This window comes from Hyla sarda, chromosome 1 (assembly GCF_029499605.1).
Source record: "Hyla sarda isolate aHylSar1 chromosome 1, aHylSar1.hap1, whole genome shotgun sequence".
NCBI classification, from domain to species: domain Eukaryota; kingdom Metazoa; phylum Chordata; class Amphibia; order Anura; family Hylidae; genus Hyla; species Hyla sarda.
The window spans coordinates 579,548,764-579,563,148 of record NC_079189.1 but is presented as its reverse complement, the minus strand read 5'-3'; the positions used below and the strand labels follow the sequence as shown (position 1 = coordinate 579,563,148).

Here is a 14,385-nt window from a genome sequence, read left to right as displayed (position 1 = left end):
TGCAGGTTACACTAATGACAACGATACTTGTGGTTCTCCTGTAATCTACCGCCGTATCTTCAGTCCTAGGGACGACTTAGAGCATGGGTGGAGCTTAGTGATGTCACTGCAGCTGTTTGCTAGCAGATGGACCCAGCAGAGAACAGCAGCGTTGACGTCAGTAAGCTCCACCCATGCTCCAAGTTGGCACCGGGACGGAGGAAACGGCAGAATATTGCGGGAGAACCACAGCACGGAGCGGGACCGGGTATGGTTGTCATCTGTGTCAACTGCGCTACCTGTCTGTACCTACAGGTTAGTGCAGGTGACACTGACATGTTTCCTTTATCTCAATCCATGTGATTTCACCTATACACTGCACTGGGTCAAGGGGTCTCTTACATTTTAAGAAGGTTTTATCACTGGGAGAAAGCCATGGGTTTATTATTCAGAGGCATTGACTTTTTCAATGTTAACAAAAATACCAATTTGGATTTTTTTATTTGGGGATTGTATTGTTTCCTTAAACAGTGCCTTAAACCAATGCCTTAAACAGCTATCTGTATACTGTTTTTATATTGATAACAGTATGCAGTAAGGTCCTAAGCTCCCCCTAGTGGTGGAAGCTGGTAGTCAGCAAGTCATGTTTTTATCAAATGTCTGTGCAGGGGATTTGGAGCCCTCTATCTGAAAAAACATACTCATCATAACAGAGACTTACATTGGATCTACATTTTCCCCCTCCATTTAGGGTATATAGATAGAAATGTCAGAAATAATATTTCCTTCTTTTTTTGAGTATTTATCTACTTTAGTAAACATGGACCACGCCACAGATTACAGCTATTCACCAGGACCACTTCCTAATCTGTGATTCTTTTGCTAAGAATAAATTGCCCAGAATTGACCAACACTTTAGAAATCTCTTGGTATGATGCAGAATTTTAGGATTTATTCTTAGAGGTACTCTACAGGCCAGTATGTAAATAAATGTTCCGAACGCTGTTTTTGCGCTGTGGAGGTCGGCCACGCCCCCTCATGACATCCCAGCCATGCCCCCTCAATTCAAGTCTATGGGACGGGGCGTGACAGCCGTCACACCCCCTCCCGTAGGCTTGCATTGAGTGGGCGAGGCCATGACATCACGAGAGGGCATGGCCCACCCCGCAGCACGAAAACAGCGTTCAGAACATTTAGTTTCATGCTGGCCAGTGGAGTACCCCTTTTATTGCAAGTGGTTCCAGAACTAGAGGTGACTTTTGAGTCTCTTGTCCACGAAACCTTATTCTAGATAATTTCAGGAAGCTGGCAACAAATTTCCAGGAAATATTATTCTAAATGGCTTCGGGAAACTGATGACACCTTTTCCACAAAACATTATTCTAGATTGCTTGGGGAAGGTACTGAAATCTTCATATTTTCTCCAAGTGGCTCTGACTAGTATGAGGGTAAATTCTGAGCATAAAACTCCCCTCAAAGACATTTTTTTGCCCTAGTAGGTCTATTTAATAAGTTATGGTAAGTTAATGAATCCCACTAATATGACCCTTCCAATGTTTCTGATTAAATGAAAATGGTCAGTCTGTTCACCCGCACTATACACTGGGTTATAGTGGAGATGAACAGGAGTCCAACGAGGGGTCACTTACTTAAATAGGCCCAGTAGGTCCTGAGATATGTTCCCCCAGAAGATCCTCTACTTAATACAGTGAATCACACACAGGGGGCGGGGCTTTGCCAGATCATTTTGCATATTCATTGTCTGTGACTCCTCATTCTAGTGAAGTGGAGTCACAGACAATGGATATGTAAATTGAGGCTGTCACGCCCCCTAACATAGACTTGCAGGGCGTGACATCACACGGGGGCGGAGTCGTGACATCACGATCTTCCGTCCCCGCCGTCGGGAGGAATTAGCCTGAGAGCCTCCAGCGCTTCCGGAAGCAGTTAGAGGTGGGTGCTGCTTGCAATATTGCGGGGTCCCCGGCAATCTGACATCCTTTGGATAGGGGATAAGATGTCTAGGGGCGGAGTACCCTTTTAATAGATACTTTTTGTCTTTATCAGTTCTCTGTCAGTCTCATTCGAAAATTCGAAATGCGAATATTCGCGCCCAACACTACTAAACAGTCTAATATATCGGACCTCATTCTCTTTAGCATCTGTTTCAACAAACAGGGCCAATTCAAATTTTTCTGCTACCTGAGGCAGAAACTGAATTAGTGAACCCCACCCCCTGCCCCATTAGAAAAAAAAAAACATAATAAAGGTTTACACACAATGTATAACAGTACCAGCAAAGTGTACTGTATGCTTCTATGTACTAGTGCCAATCCTGACTGCCTTTCATTCTACATCTATGTCCAGTCACATTTCCAGGTTCTGGGGTCAATGGAGCCAACTATACAGGGTAAGAGTGTGTAGCAGAAGATGCTAGACAGTAGGATTTATGGCTACTCCATGGAATATGGGGCCCCTTAGGGACTCTGCAATCTTCCACCTGAGGCAAGATACTTATCTTGCCCCATGGCAGATATGGCCATGCAAGCAACTTTTAGCACTAGAAGGGTCCTTGCGTTAGGTATATTCTATAAAATTATTGCTTTTCTGTTGACCCCATCCCATTTCCATTACTTTCATTTGTCCTTTTGTTGTTAGAAATGGGAATTAGACCAATAGGCCTCCTCCACAACATTAGCTGCCTCTATGGTATATACTGGACACCCTTGGCTATAAGTTCTCTATAACATTCAGACTATGAATGATGTGTGATCGTTGATTGAATTTGAAGTAATTCCATGTATGTTGATGCCACATAGTGCACATTATGTTAACCTCTATAGTGTCACTACACATCTTGTGCATGGCATGTGGCTTCCAATATAAGGTGGTTATCCTTACTCGTCTTATTTGTCTTTCACCAGAATTATGGAGAAGGAGCACATTATGAACACATGGCAAGCAGGGACCTGACGTCACATGACAATCTCTCCCCCCCATACGTCAATTCAAGACTACAAAGTAAGTTGCACACTCTTACTGTCATTTTATTATTGGCTATATTAACACCAAATACAAACTTTTTGAGACTTTTTTCCTTTCTTTTTATTTTTATTATTATTTTGTTAGTTTCAAACTTTCCTTGAAACCAACAGCAAGCTGCTGTTTGCTGATCTGTTAACTATATTAAATGTCTCTTTGTTGCCAATGGACATTGGTTTTGATCGGCTCAAAAAAAAATTTAATATGAAGGCCTATTTCCTCAGGGACATCTGCAAGTACAAATGTATCCTTCCTAACCTTTACTTTTGTGTCGAAATATCCTGAGATGAGTTGTGAGAGATGACTAACTTTGAAGAAAGACATGATTTCCAATACACTGTTGGGATTGGTTAACGCTTTGTGTGTCTATGTCTGACCACCCAGTGGTTGTGATCTGAGTTGCGGCCTGGTCAAGGCTTTACTAGCATATTACAGTATTGCAATTGTTATTGGTTAGTGATATGTTAATTAGACCATATGTTTATGAACATTACGGAGTAGTAGTAGTGGAAGTAGTAGTGGTAGTTGTGGAAGTAGTAGTAGTAATGGAAGTAGTAGTAGTAGTGGAAGTAGTGGTAGTAGTAGTGGAAGTAGTAATAGTAGTAGTAGTAGTAGTAGTGGAAGTAGTAGTGGTAGTAGTAGTAGTGGAAGTAGTAGTGGTAGTAGTTTAAGTAGTAGTAGTGGAAGTAGTAGTAGTAGTGGAAGTAGTAGTGGTAGTAGTAGTAGTGGAAGTAGTGGTAGTAGTAGTGGAAGTAGTAATAGTAGTAGTAGTAGTAGTAGTGGAAGTAGTAGTGGTAGTGTGGTAGGTAGTAGTAGTAGTGGTAGTAGTTTAAGTAGTAGTAGTGGAAGTAGTAGTAGTAGTAGTGGAAGTAGTAGTGGTAGTAGTAGTGGAAGTAGTAGTAGTGGTAGTAGCAGTGAAAGTATTATTATTATTAGTAGTAGTAGTAGTGGAATTAGTAGTGGTATATGTAGCAGTATATGTATAATGCATGAAGGAGATGTGTGGCTGTATATTAGTAGTACAAAATGGAACATGATGGACAAGGCAGAAGATGTGTGGCTGTGTAGGAGTAGTAGTAGTAGTAGTAGTAGCAACAGCAGCAGTAGAATATAGAATATGATGGACAAGGCAGGAGATAAGCAGCTGTGTAGGGCTAGGAGTAGTAGTAGTTGTAGTAGTAGTAGCAGTACAGTATGGAACATGATGGGCAAGGCCGGAGATGTGGAAATGTGTAGAGATAGTAATAGTAGTAGTAGTGGTGGTATTAGTGGTTGTAGTAGTAGTAAAGTATGGAACATGATGGACAAGGCAAGAGATGTGCAGCTGTGTAGGGTAGTAGTAGTAGTAGTAGTGGTAGTGGTAGACGTAGTAGTGGTAGAAGTAGTAGCAGTAGTAATAGTAGTAGTAGCAGTAGCAGTATTAGTAGTATGAGTAGTAGTAGTAGTAGTAGTAGTGGTAGTGGTAGACGTAGTAGTGGTAGTGGTAGAAGTAGTAGCAGTAGTAGTAGCTGCTGCCATTACACAAATCCCTATCTGATATTAACAGTTTTGGATTCTCTAAATCAACAAACAAAAAGTTGAGAGGAATTGAATAACCCAACTCTAATATCAGATGTAGTTTGTAGGGAACAGACTGATGATACCTTAGTAAAGAAATGATCCCTCAGCCTTTTCCTTGGTATCACGTCCTTATGAGGTAGACTGGTGGTAGGTAGACTGTTGCGTTGTTTGCATCGCAGTGTGCTATCTGTATGTTACACCTGCTGAGCCAGCCAACATCTGGGCTGACATAGACGCAGCTTCTCCCTGTCAAGCACATGTGCTCATTTTTATTCAGCATTTTCTGTGTTGTCTCGGTGGGTACACAAATACAAACAATCCAGCTGAAGAGGATAGGTGCTACTGTACCGCAAAACATGCCTAAATATAGAGCCATTATTTGTCATTAAGAAAATCAGGACTTTTAAGTTGCAACGTGTTAATGAGGTCTGTGTAAAGTGAACTGAAAATAAGGTGATAATTTAACCAGAGCACAATTTATTTAGGTGTAAACCCATACGCACACTTAATTCCTGACAGTCCTGCTCCGGGATTAGCCCCTGATTATCTACAGTAATGGAGTCAGGGATATTAGAGCTGAGCCGCTCTCACATTGTACTCTATGCTGAGTCTGGAGGCTTCGGGATAGAAGAGTTTACACTATTGTGGTGGTTACTTTTAGAATTTTCCGTTCTATTACTTAAGAAAATACAACACAATGGTATGTTTCAGTTGGTTTCACTTACATTTTTTTTTAGCTAGCTGTACTTAAATTTAACCCACTCTATTTAAAAGAAACAGCAATTTTGCTTTTTTTTATTTTTTATTTTTTTTTTACTTTATAAATTGTGCGTCACCGTAACAATATGTTATTTTTATTTTATTTCACAGCTCAGTGCAATTACCGTGATACCAAAAATTGTTACATTTTTTCTGTTTTACTACTTTTACAGAATGGTACTTTTTACTTTTTATTTTTCCATTGGTGTAACTGTATGAATTATTCTTTATTTATTTTTATTTTTTTTGAAGATGTGAGATGTTATGAGCACCTATAAAATATTTTTTGTTATTTTTAATATCTTCTTTCTTTCTTGTTTATTATCATCATCATTATTATTACTATTATCATCATTAGTAATATTATTAGCATTAATATTATTATGATCATATTATTATTATTTTGACTTTTATTATTTGTAATAAAAAAAAACTATTGTGTGTGGATTTTTGCATTTAATTTCACTTTCCCCAATTTCCACTTTAAAATACATGTTGCAGTTTGGGATAATTATGGTGATAAAAAAAAAATATTATTTTACAGAATAAAAGGACTATTTATGGAGAAACACATGTTTTAAGCAAACTTTATTTCACCTACTTGTTTTATTTATTCCCACTAGGGGACTTTACCTTGTGATCATTAGATTAGCTTATATAATGCTTTGGTATACTCATTATTATCATGAAAGGCCTGGGGGCTTTCCTTTGGCCCCTGGCTGGAATAGTCAATGATTAAAGATTGCTGCCCTGTTATCATGTCCAATTGGTGACAGTGAGCATGCCCTAATTCTTTTAAATCATTTAAATGCCACATTCTCTATTGACTGTGGCATCTTAAGGGTATATCATAGCCACCTCCAACTGCAGATGGCACATTCTCAGACTGTGACTGTAAGGGTGATTTCCCATTGCGTTAGCAGTGCATGTTGGGAAAGGACTCAACTTATGTGTCCAACATATACCTATGATGGATACCCATTTAATGGAATCCATCATACATAAGGTTACATGGTAAAAACCATATAACGCACAGTATAGTTTTCTTTTTATGGGATCAAGCTCAATAAAATAGCAGTACAGAGGTCCATGCTATTCCATCCAGCAAACCCTGCTGCATATGTCCCAATTCGAGGCCAAAATGATAAACTGTTGTCCTCTGTCAAGTATATCGGGGAACTATGAATCCATATAACACATTCATTAGGACTTGCTTTCGATGAAGAACCAAGAAACAGGAAGGTACAGCACTCATTTTAGTGATTGGTTGGTTCTCAGTATCTGTACTCCTACTTGTCAAGATTGTGAAGACAGTGAAAACTTTTCATGATGACCACCTCTTCAGTCTTCTAGGGGGGTAATCTACTCAAAGAAGATAGGCAATATGCTTAATATATGGTGAAACTGGAAGGAGAGGTCTTCTCAAAGAGGTGGTTCATTGAGTGGTTCTACTGTATGAAATGAGCTACATACAAAGTGTTATTTATATATTATTTAGACATTTGGTTTCAAGCTCTCTGAAATTCTCCGTAAGATTTTCGAGTCACAATGCAAATGCCGAAATCCCTTTTTAAAAATTTTTCTGTTTGTTTGGTGTCTTCTTCACCTTTGTATAATGACTAGCACTTGATATTGATCGGCTGTCACAGGTAACGCTGTGTTTCCAGTCCGTCACCTATTCGCTTTGTTGGTAAATAACTCGGATTCTAGGCAGTGACTTCAGCTGTTATACCAAGTAGTTTCTTTTTTACTTTTCTTTCTTACTTTGCTATCACGCTGCATGTCTTGGAAATGCACATAATATATTTTTTATTTCAGAAAGTTTTTGCACTAAAATGTCATTCGGTGTCCCAAATATTTCAAATATGCCTTTTATGGCCTTTGGCGGCTAATGGTGACGATTGCCAGAAATGTGAAATGCCAGATATAACAGTTCATATAAACAGTTTTTATTATATAACATGGAGCAGGCAATGACAAATGTGCTACTCCTGCCAATATACCATGGAAGGTCAATGAACAAGTCAGTGCAATGTAATATCCTGATAATGAGCTGCGGGAATGTATTACACAATATATCCATCTACATATATGTAATGGCAAGTTTTACCGTGCCAGCGCTTTAATGGTGACTATTGGGAAGTGAACATAAAGAATTTGTTATTATACATTAGTATGGTTGATTTCTTCAACATGTACATAATGTCAAATATAATTTTTAAAGGGAGTCTGTTTCGGGTGTTCTTTTATTTTATTTTTCATTTTACTATCCATATTATAGTATAATCCTTAAAGGGGTACTCCCGTGGAAAATTATTATTTTTTATATCAACTGGTGCCAGAAAGTTAAACGGATTTGTAAATCACTTCTATTAAAAAATCTTAATCCTTCCAGTACTTTTTAGGGGCTGTATACTACAGAGAAATCCAAAAAAGAAATGCATTTCCTCTGATGTCATGACCACAGTGCTCTCTGCTGACCTCTGCTGTCCATTTTAGGAACTGTCCAGAGCAGCATGTGTTCGCAATGGGGATTTTCTCATGCTCTGGACAGTTCCTAAAATGGACAGCAGAGGTCAGCAGAGAGCACTGTGGTCATGACATCAGAGGAAATGCATTTCTTTTTTTTTATTTCTCTTTAGTATAAAGCCCCTAAAAAGTACTGGAAGGATTAAGATTTTTTAATAGAAGTGATTTACAAATCTGTTTAACTTTCTGGCACCAGTTGATTTAAAAAAAAAGTTTTCCATGGGAGTACCCCTTTAAATCCTGCAGTTTTAAGCCTGGCCACTAAGTCTAAAACTAAGCTGAGACTACCTGTTCTGCATGTGATGATGAGGAGGAGGTTGCTGGAAAGTGATCTGTACAGCATTGCAGTAAAAGGTGACACCGGTAGATAGAGAAGACAATATAAGCTCAGCCGCCTCTTCCCCTGAATGTGTGTGTGTGTATAAAAATATGTATATATATATGTGTGTGTGTGTGTGTTTATATCAAATTGTAAATATAATAAAATGTAGGAGTGACTTAAAAAAATGATAAAATGGAAATATATCAAATTTTGACAACTGAAGGTAATAGTCAATTCCCTTGTCTTGCATATTTTCAGGCATTCTATATTAGGGGAGTTTTTTGTTTTGTCTTTTCATTTTATGTTAAGTACAAATTATATAAAAACAGTAATAAAGCCTTCCAACTTTGACATGGATTTTGGTTCCAAAAGTCAACATTTGTTCTAATTTTAGTCCTGGATTTAAGACTGGATTCTGGATCTGTACTGTAAAGATCTGGGCTCTGAGTCTCCATTGCTAATTTTTGTCAAATTTGATGGAAGGAAACAAAGGAGACCACGACTGAACCCAACAGACCCCATTATAAGTCATGGGTCCATAGTGTTCCTTCTTGCACCTTTTGTTTTGTACAGCAGATGCCAAAATCCAGATCTATTCTTTCCTAGTAGCATTCTTCTTCGATTTATAATATAACAACATCCTACACTGGAGGTCCAGAGACAGATCCACCTACAGACAGAAGACGTATGGGCTCATATCTGTAGTTTCATATTTCATTTCTCACATGATTGAAGTAGTGCATGCTGATCCGTGACCAGAAGTCTTCAGATTATCTATGAATATCTATTGTTGCCGTACACCCTATGGTCGCTGCTATTGTCAAGTCAGATGCTCTTTTAGGGCAAATCATGTATATATAGAGGATTCTCCTCTTAGGACCCCCTTTATTACTTATATCAGAGAGCTAATTTATGTCTTTCTCCATTGTCCCAGAGAAACAGACTGCAGCTTCTTCCATTTGTGTTGTCAGACATGTAAATAATGCATTACAACAACAACAACTCGCCTTTCGAGTCCCATTCTGATCCCCTGGTCAGACTCCAGTTGGCACCTGGTCTTCCTTTAGGAGTGGAAGTCACCGCCAATCAGTGGTCACATGCCATACCCCTGGCATCATGCATCCCATCGCTAAGCAGTGATGCCAGTAGTACCACATGTGACTGCTTAGGTCACTGCTTGGCTACAGTGGTCATGTGACATAAACAATGAACACGGCACCCACCGGAGCTTCTGCACTGGATTGCCGTGGGATACAATATCCAGCCAATCAGTGTGGACATTTCACCGGTAAAACACCAGTATTACTTCTCCACTTTGGCCAGTCTCTAGATGATTCCCTTAACAATAAGTTGATGATAAACTGTCCACCACCTAGGACCCCGGTGATCAGTTGTCATTTGTGGTGAAACCAATCAATAAGTGTCTAATTTAACTGCAGTGCCTCCAGAGGAGAAATAAAGCACTACATAGTGCCCATTTACATGAATGGATTGTCCACGTAATATGGGACATGTCTTCCACCAAATTACACAGTTTTTTTTATTTTATCTTTTTTAAGTTGCTCTATAGTCTGGCCAAGGAATGAGGATCATGAACTGAGGACACCCCCCCCCCCCCCTTATTAACTCAGGATTCTTTAATAGGGTTATGAAAATGGTTTTTCTAAACTAGATATTGTCTTTACATAGAAAGTGATTTCCTGCTTTTAGCTGCTATTTGTATGCAAGGACTTGCTTTATCTGTATTAGGTTTATGCTTTTTCTCTAAACTTACTTTTCGATTTTTTTCATTTTGGTTACAAGTCAACCAGTTTTTCCCATTAAGATCTCAGGCTATATTATTTTTTTATTTTAATGGTCATCCAAATGCTTTAAAATTACAAACGTGCTTACCTCCCTGTCAAAGCCACCACCGAGTCCACTGATTGGCTGGGTTGGTCACATGACCTACGCTTCTAAAGCAAGATAAGGGGGCTGACTGGAGGGAGGAAAGGGGGGCATGGCTGGGACAGAATGGGAAGTAAGTAACAGTTTGTTATTTTAATACATTTGGGGACTTATTTATAATAGTTTAATAACCCCCCCCCCCCCTCTTCATACACCCATACCCCTTCTGTTCACCTCCTTGGTTGAACGTGATGGACATGTGTCTTTCTTCAACTGTACTTACTATGTAACTAATAATATAATTACTTGATAGTATTAATACTATGATCATAGGATTGCAGTCCAGTAAAATTTCCACCCACAGGAGTTTTATTTATTTTTTTATTTATTAGCATTACTTTTATACTATCACTGCTATGTAGATATATAACAAAATGTATCATCACAAAATAGTAGACATAAAAACAATAAAAGGTAAATATTCACCTTAAAAGGTGAAAGCAACGTAACCATGATGCTACCACAAGTGGAGGCTGTACAATAAGTATGTGCACCCCCTTGCCTGTTGCTCTGGTTTTAGGTGATATATACAGATTCTACAGTCCTGTTATTCTCCCAATAAAGTATGTAACGGAACTCGGTACTTATGCAAATGAATATTCTTCTATGGGACACGTTAACCACTATAAATCCAGAGTTATAAATTCCCTGTATGTATTTAATGATAATAAAGCCTCTGCTTGGAGCCTCCTCTAGGGGGAGCTCAGGAGCCTACTGCATACTGTTCATACAATCAACACTAAAACAGTATGCATTAAGCTCTTAAGCTCCCTCTAGTGGGGTCCCCAGGCAGGCAAATGTTATCATTGAAGTCTGTCTATGCAGGGTATATGGAGCTCTGCATCAGGAAAATAGAACCATAACTGCTATGTAGATATATAGCAAAATGTATCATCACGAAATAGTAGACATAAAAAACGATAAAAGGTAAATATTCACCTTAAAAGGTGAAAGCAACGTTACCATGATGCTACCACAAGTGGAGGCTGTACAATGAAAAGTATGTGCACCCCCCTGCCTGTTGCTCTGGTTTTAGGCGATATATGCAGATTTTACAGTCCTGTTATTCTCCCAATAAAGTATGTAACGGAACTCGGTACTTATGCAAATGAATCTTCTTCTATGGGACACATTTTTTCCATAGGTATAAATTAGTGCAGTTTAAATTGGATTTGTACTTCACTTTATTATGGATATTGCCTGGTCCAGGATCCACGCTTTATATGGTAGCTGGAGAAAAAATAATGTTATTGAAGGAATTTAGTTTTGTTACTTTTTTTTGTGCGTTAATTGATAGCCTTTTGGAAGTGCATTAAATTATAGTGTTTAAGAGCAGTCTTCTTTTTCTCTGATGCAGAGGCTTTTCTTTTCTTTACAAAAAGGGTTATTTTTCCACTCTATCCTCAAGTATAAAAGTACAGTTCATGCAAATTGCATTCTCAGCTCCAGATCTTCCTCATTAACCCCTTCTCCTCCCGGTAAAATTGGCTGTCATCTCTAAACCTGTGGATTCAACACTATATTATCATTGCTTTATTATATTACGAATGTTTGTTTTGAGGGTTTAAATAGACCACTTAGGTAACAGGAAACGAGATGCTTCGCACTATTCAACAGGGCTTGAAGTTGTCTCATATTGAGAATAAGGGCAGTCCAACAGATCGCCTAATGCGTTAGCCCTAAAGGGGGCCCCACTGGCACTGATGGAGCCTGCACTCTTGATTTCATACTTGGCGACCTCAGAATGTATCCTCCTTCCCCAGGGGACTATTATTAATAGTATGATTGCATATTATTTGAACACTATGTCATATACTATATGGGGGTTGCACCAATAGGAGGTACGGCAAAGTACACAAGGCCAGCTCTATCAAGAACATTTTTTCACTTAGGGTATTTAGTTAAAAGGGTACTCCGACGTCAGGTATGCTACAGAAGCATATAGCATTGCCTACCCGGCTGCCCCAATTATGAAACCACTAAAATTTCATTTGTTTTGTGGCTATGTACCTCCTTTTAGCCAATATCACTATTTAGTATTTCTGGATGAGCAGTTGCTCAGTTCTACAATTCCCAGAATGCATTGCTCAGCTCTTCATTACAGGCTGTTAATTAATGCCGGAATACGTAAATATTCGCAGGTCTGACCATGGAGGGATTATCCAGAGCTCTTTGTTTGTATAAAAAGCAAACATTTATTGTAATCTTCTTGACATCATGGCCCACAGTACATAAAACAATAAAGCTTCATAAAATGGCAGTCCTTAGCATAAGTATCTTCATAAAACTGCAGTCCTTTTGGCTTACTCAAGTTCATTTTGGCAAAATGTAGTCTTGCTTTTTTATGTCTATGTGTCATCAGTGGGGTCCTCCTGGGTCTCCTGCCTTAGCATTTCATTTAAATGTGGACGGATAGTTTGCGCTGACACTGATGTTCCCTGAGCTGCAGGACAGCTTGAATATTTTTGGAACTTGTTTGGGGATGCTTATCCACCATCCAGACTATCCTGCGTTGACACCTTTCATCAATTTTTCTCTACCCTCCACGCCCAGGGAGATTAGCTACAGTGCCATTGGTTGCAAACTTCTTGATATTGTTGCGCACTGTGGGCAAAGGAAAATCTAGATCTCTGGAGATGGACTTGTAACCTTGAGATTGTTGATATTTTTCTTCAATTTTGGTTCTCAAGTCCTCAGACAGTTCTCTTCTCCTCTTTCTGTTGTCCATGCTTAGTGTGGCACACACGGACACACAATTCAAAGACTAAGTGAACTTCTCTCCTTTTTATTTGCTTTCAGGGGTGATTTTTATATTGCCCACACCTGTTACTTGCCCCAGGTGAGTTTAAAGGAGCATCACATGCTTGAAACAATCTTATTTATCCACAATTTTGAAAGGGTGCCAATAATTTGTGTCCAGACCATTTTTGGAGTTTGGTGTGACATTATGTCCAATTTGATTTTTTCCCTCCCTTTATGGTTTAGTTCCAATACACACAAAGGGAATAAACATGTGTATAGAAAAACATGTGTTAGTGCAATCTTTTTCTGTGACAAATAGTTCATTTTCTTGAAAAATGTCAGGGGTGCCAACATTTACGGCCATGACTAGCATAATATTTATCACAGGCCCACTCCCCTCCCATAGTTCACTGCCCAGAGCTGCCGCAGAACATTAAGGATAAGTTAGCATGCAGCTGCTGCATTAATTTCCTGTCTGCTCCTCTGTCTGTGACACTGGTCAGCATAAGGAAGCAAGGATGAATGTACCATAGAGAAGACCATGTGGTGGCTATAGGGCCCATGGGAAGAGGGGGCCCCATCTTGGTTCCAGTTCTATTTCTATTAATAATAAACTTTGCAGAACTTTTCTCTACAGGAAACTGCATTGTAAGCAAATATTAGAGGGTGGTTTCGGTCTATGGGAGTGATACCTGGTGTACAGCTATATGGTCTATAATGCACTTGATAAATATCAATACCAGTGTTTTCCAAACTGTGTGCCTCCAGCTGTTGCAAAACTACAACCCCCAGCATGCCCGGACAGCCAACAGCATGCTTGGAGTTGTAGTTTTGCAACAGCTGGAGGAACATTGTTTGGTAAACACTGGCCTATACCTCATTGATTGCAGTGCAGTGAGTTACCGATGCCATCATTAAATGGGTTAAGGAGGAGGGAAATGCATGGGGCATCCCGCTGATCTCCAGCTCTAGTATACCCAGTTATTATCCTGCAAGGTATAGGATTTACCTGTTGTGCGCCCTGTCACACAAGAAATTAAGTCTCTATAATTATAAGGGAAGTAGGAAACGATTCTATTCTACTTTCTTACATTTTTAGAATTCAAACTTACTGTACTTTTAGGTGAAGAAAAAACGCATTTGATCGATTACAAAACCACCCCCAAAAACCCAAAAGGCCTGAATATAAGACTACGTTATAGGGGGGAAGAGGGGGGGGGGGCATCCCTGTCACTCCTTTAATTCATATGCAATCTATTGGGGTGATTGGATATGGAATGGAGATGCTTGGATATAAAATAGAGGCAGGGGTGTAGCTAGAAACCACAGGGCCCCGATGCAAGAAAGTTGCCTCAGGGCACCATGCCCTGCACCCCAAAAAAGTTGCCTCAGGGCACCCTACCCTGCACCCCAAAAAAGTTGCCTCAGCTCCCCCCTGCACCCTAGGGACGTGCACACTTAGACTCAAAAGGGGGCTTGAGCCCCTGCCCATTTAATGCACCTGC

The 14,385-nt window shown here is 39.4% G+C and overlaps 1 protein-coding gene across 1 annotated transcript in view; it reads left to right on the top strand.

Moving 5' to 3' along the window:
- The window catches only part of TCF4 (transcription factor 4), a gene marked incomplete in the record, with an annotated part of 501,923 nt that overhangs the window by 128,217 nt on the left and 359,321 nt on the right, over positions 1-14,385 (top strand). The window contains 1 exon segment of the mRNA XM_056544897.1: positions 2,904-3,000. Within this exon segment, the coding sequence (XP_056400872.1) occupies positions 2,904-3,000 (97 nt within the window).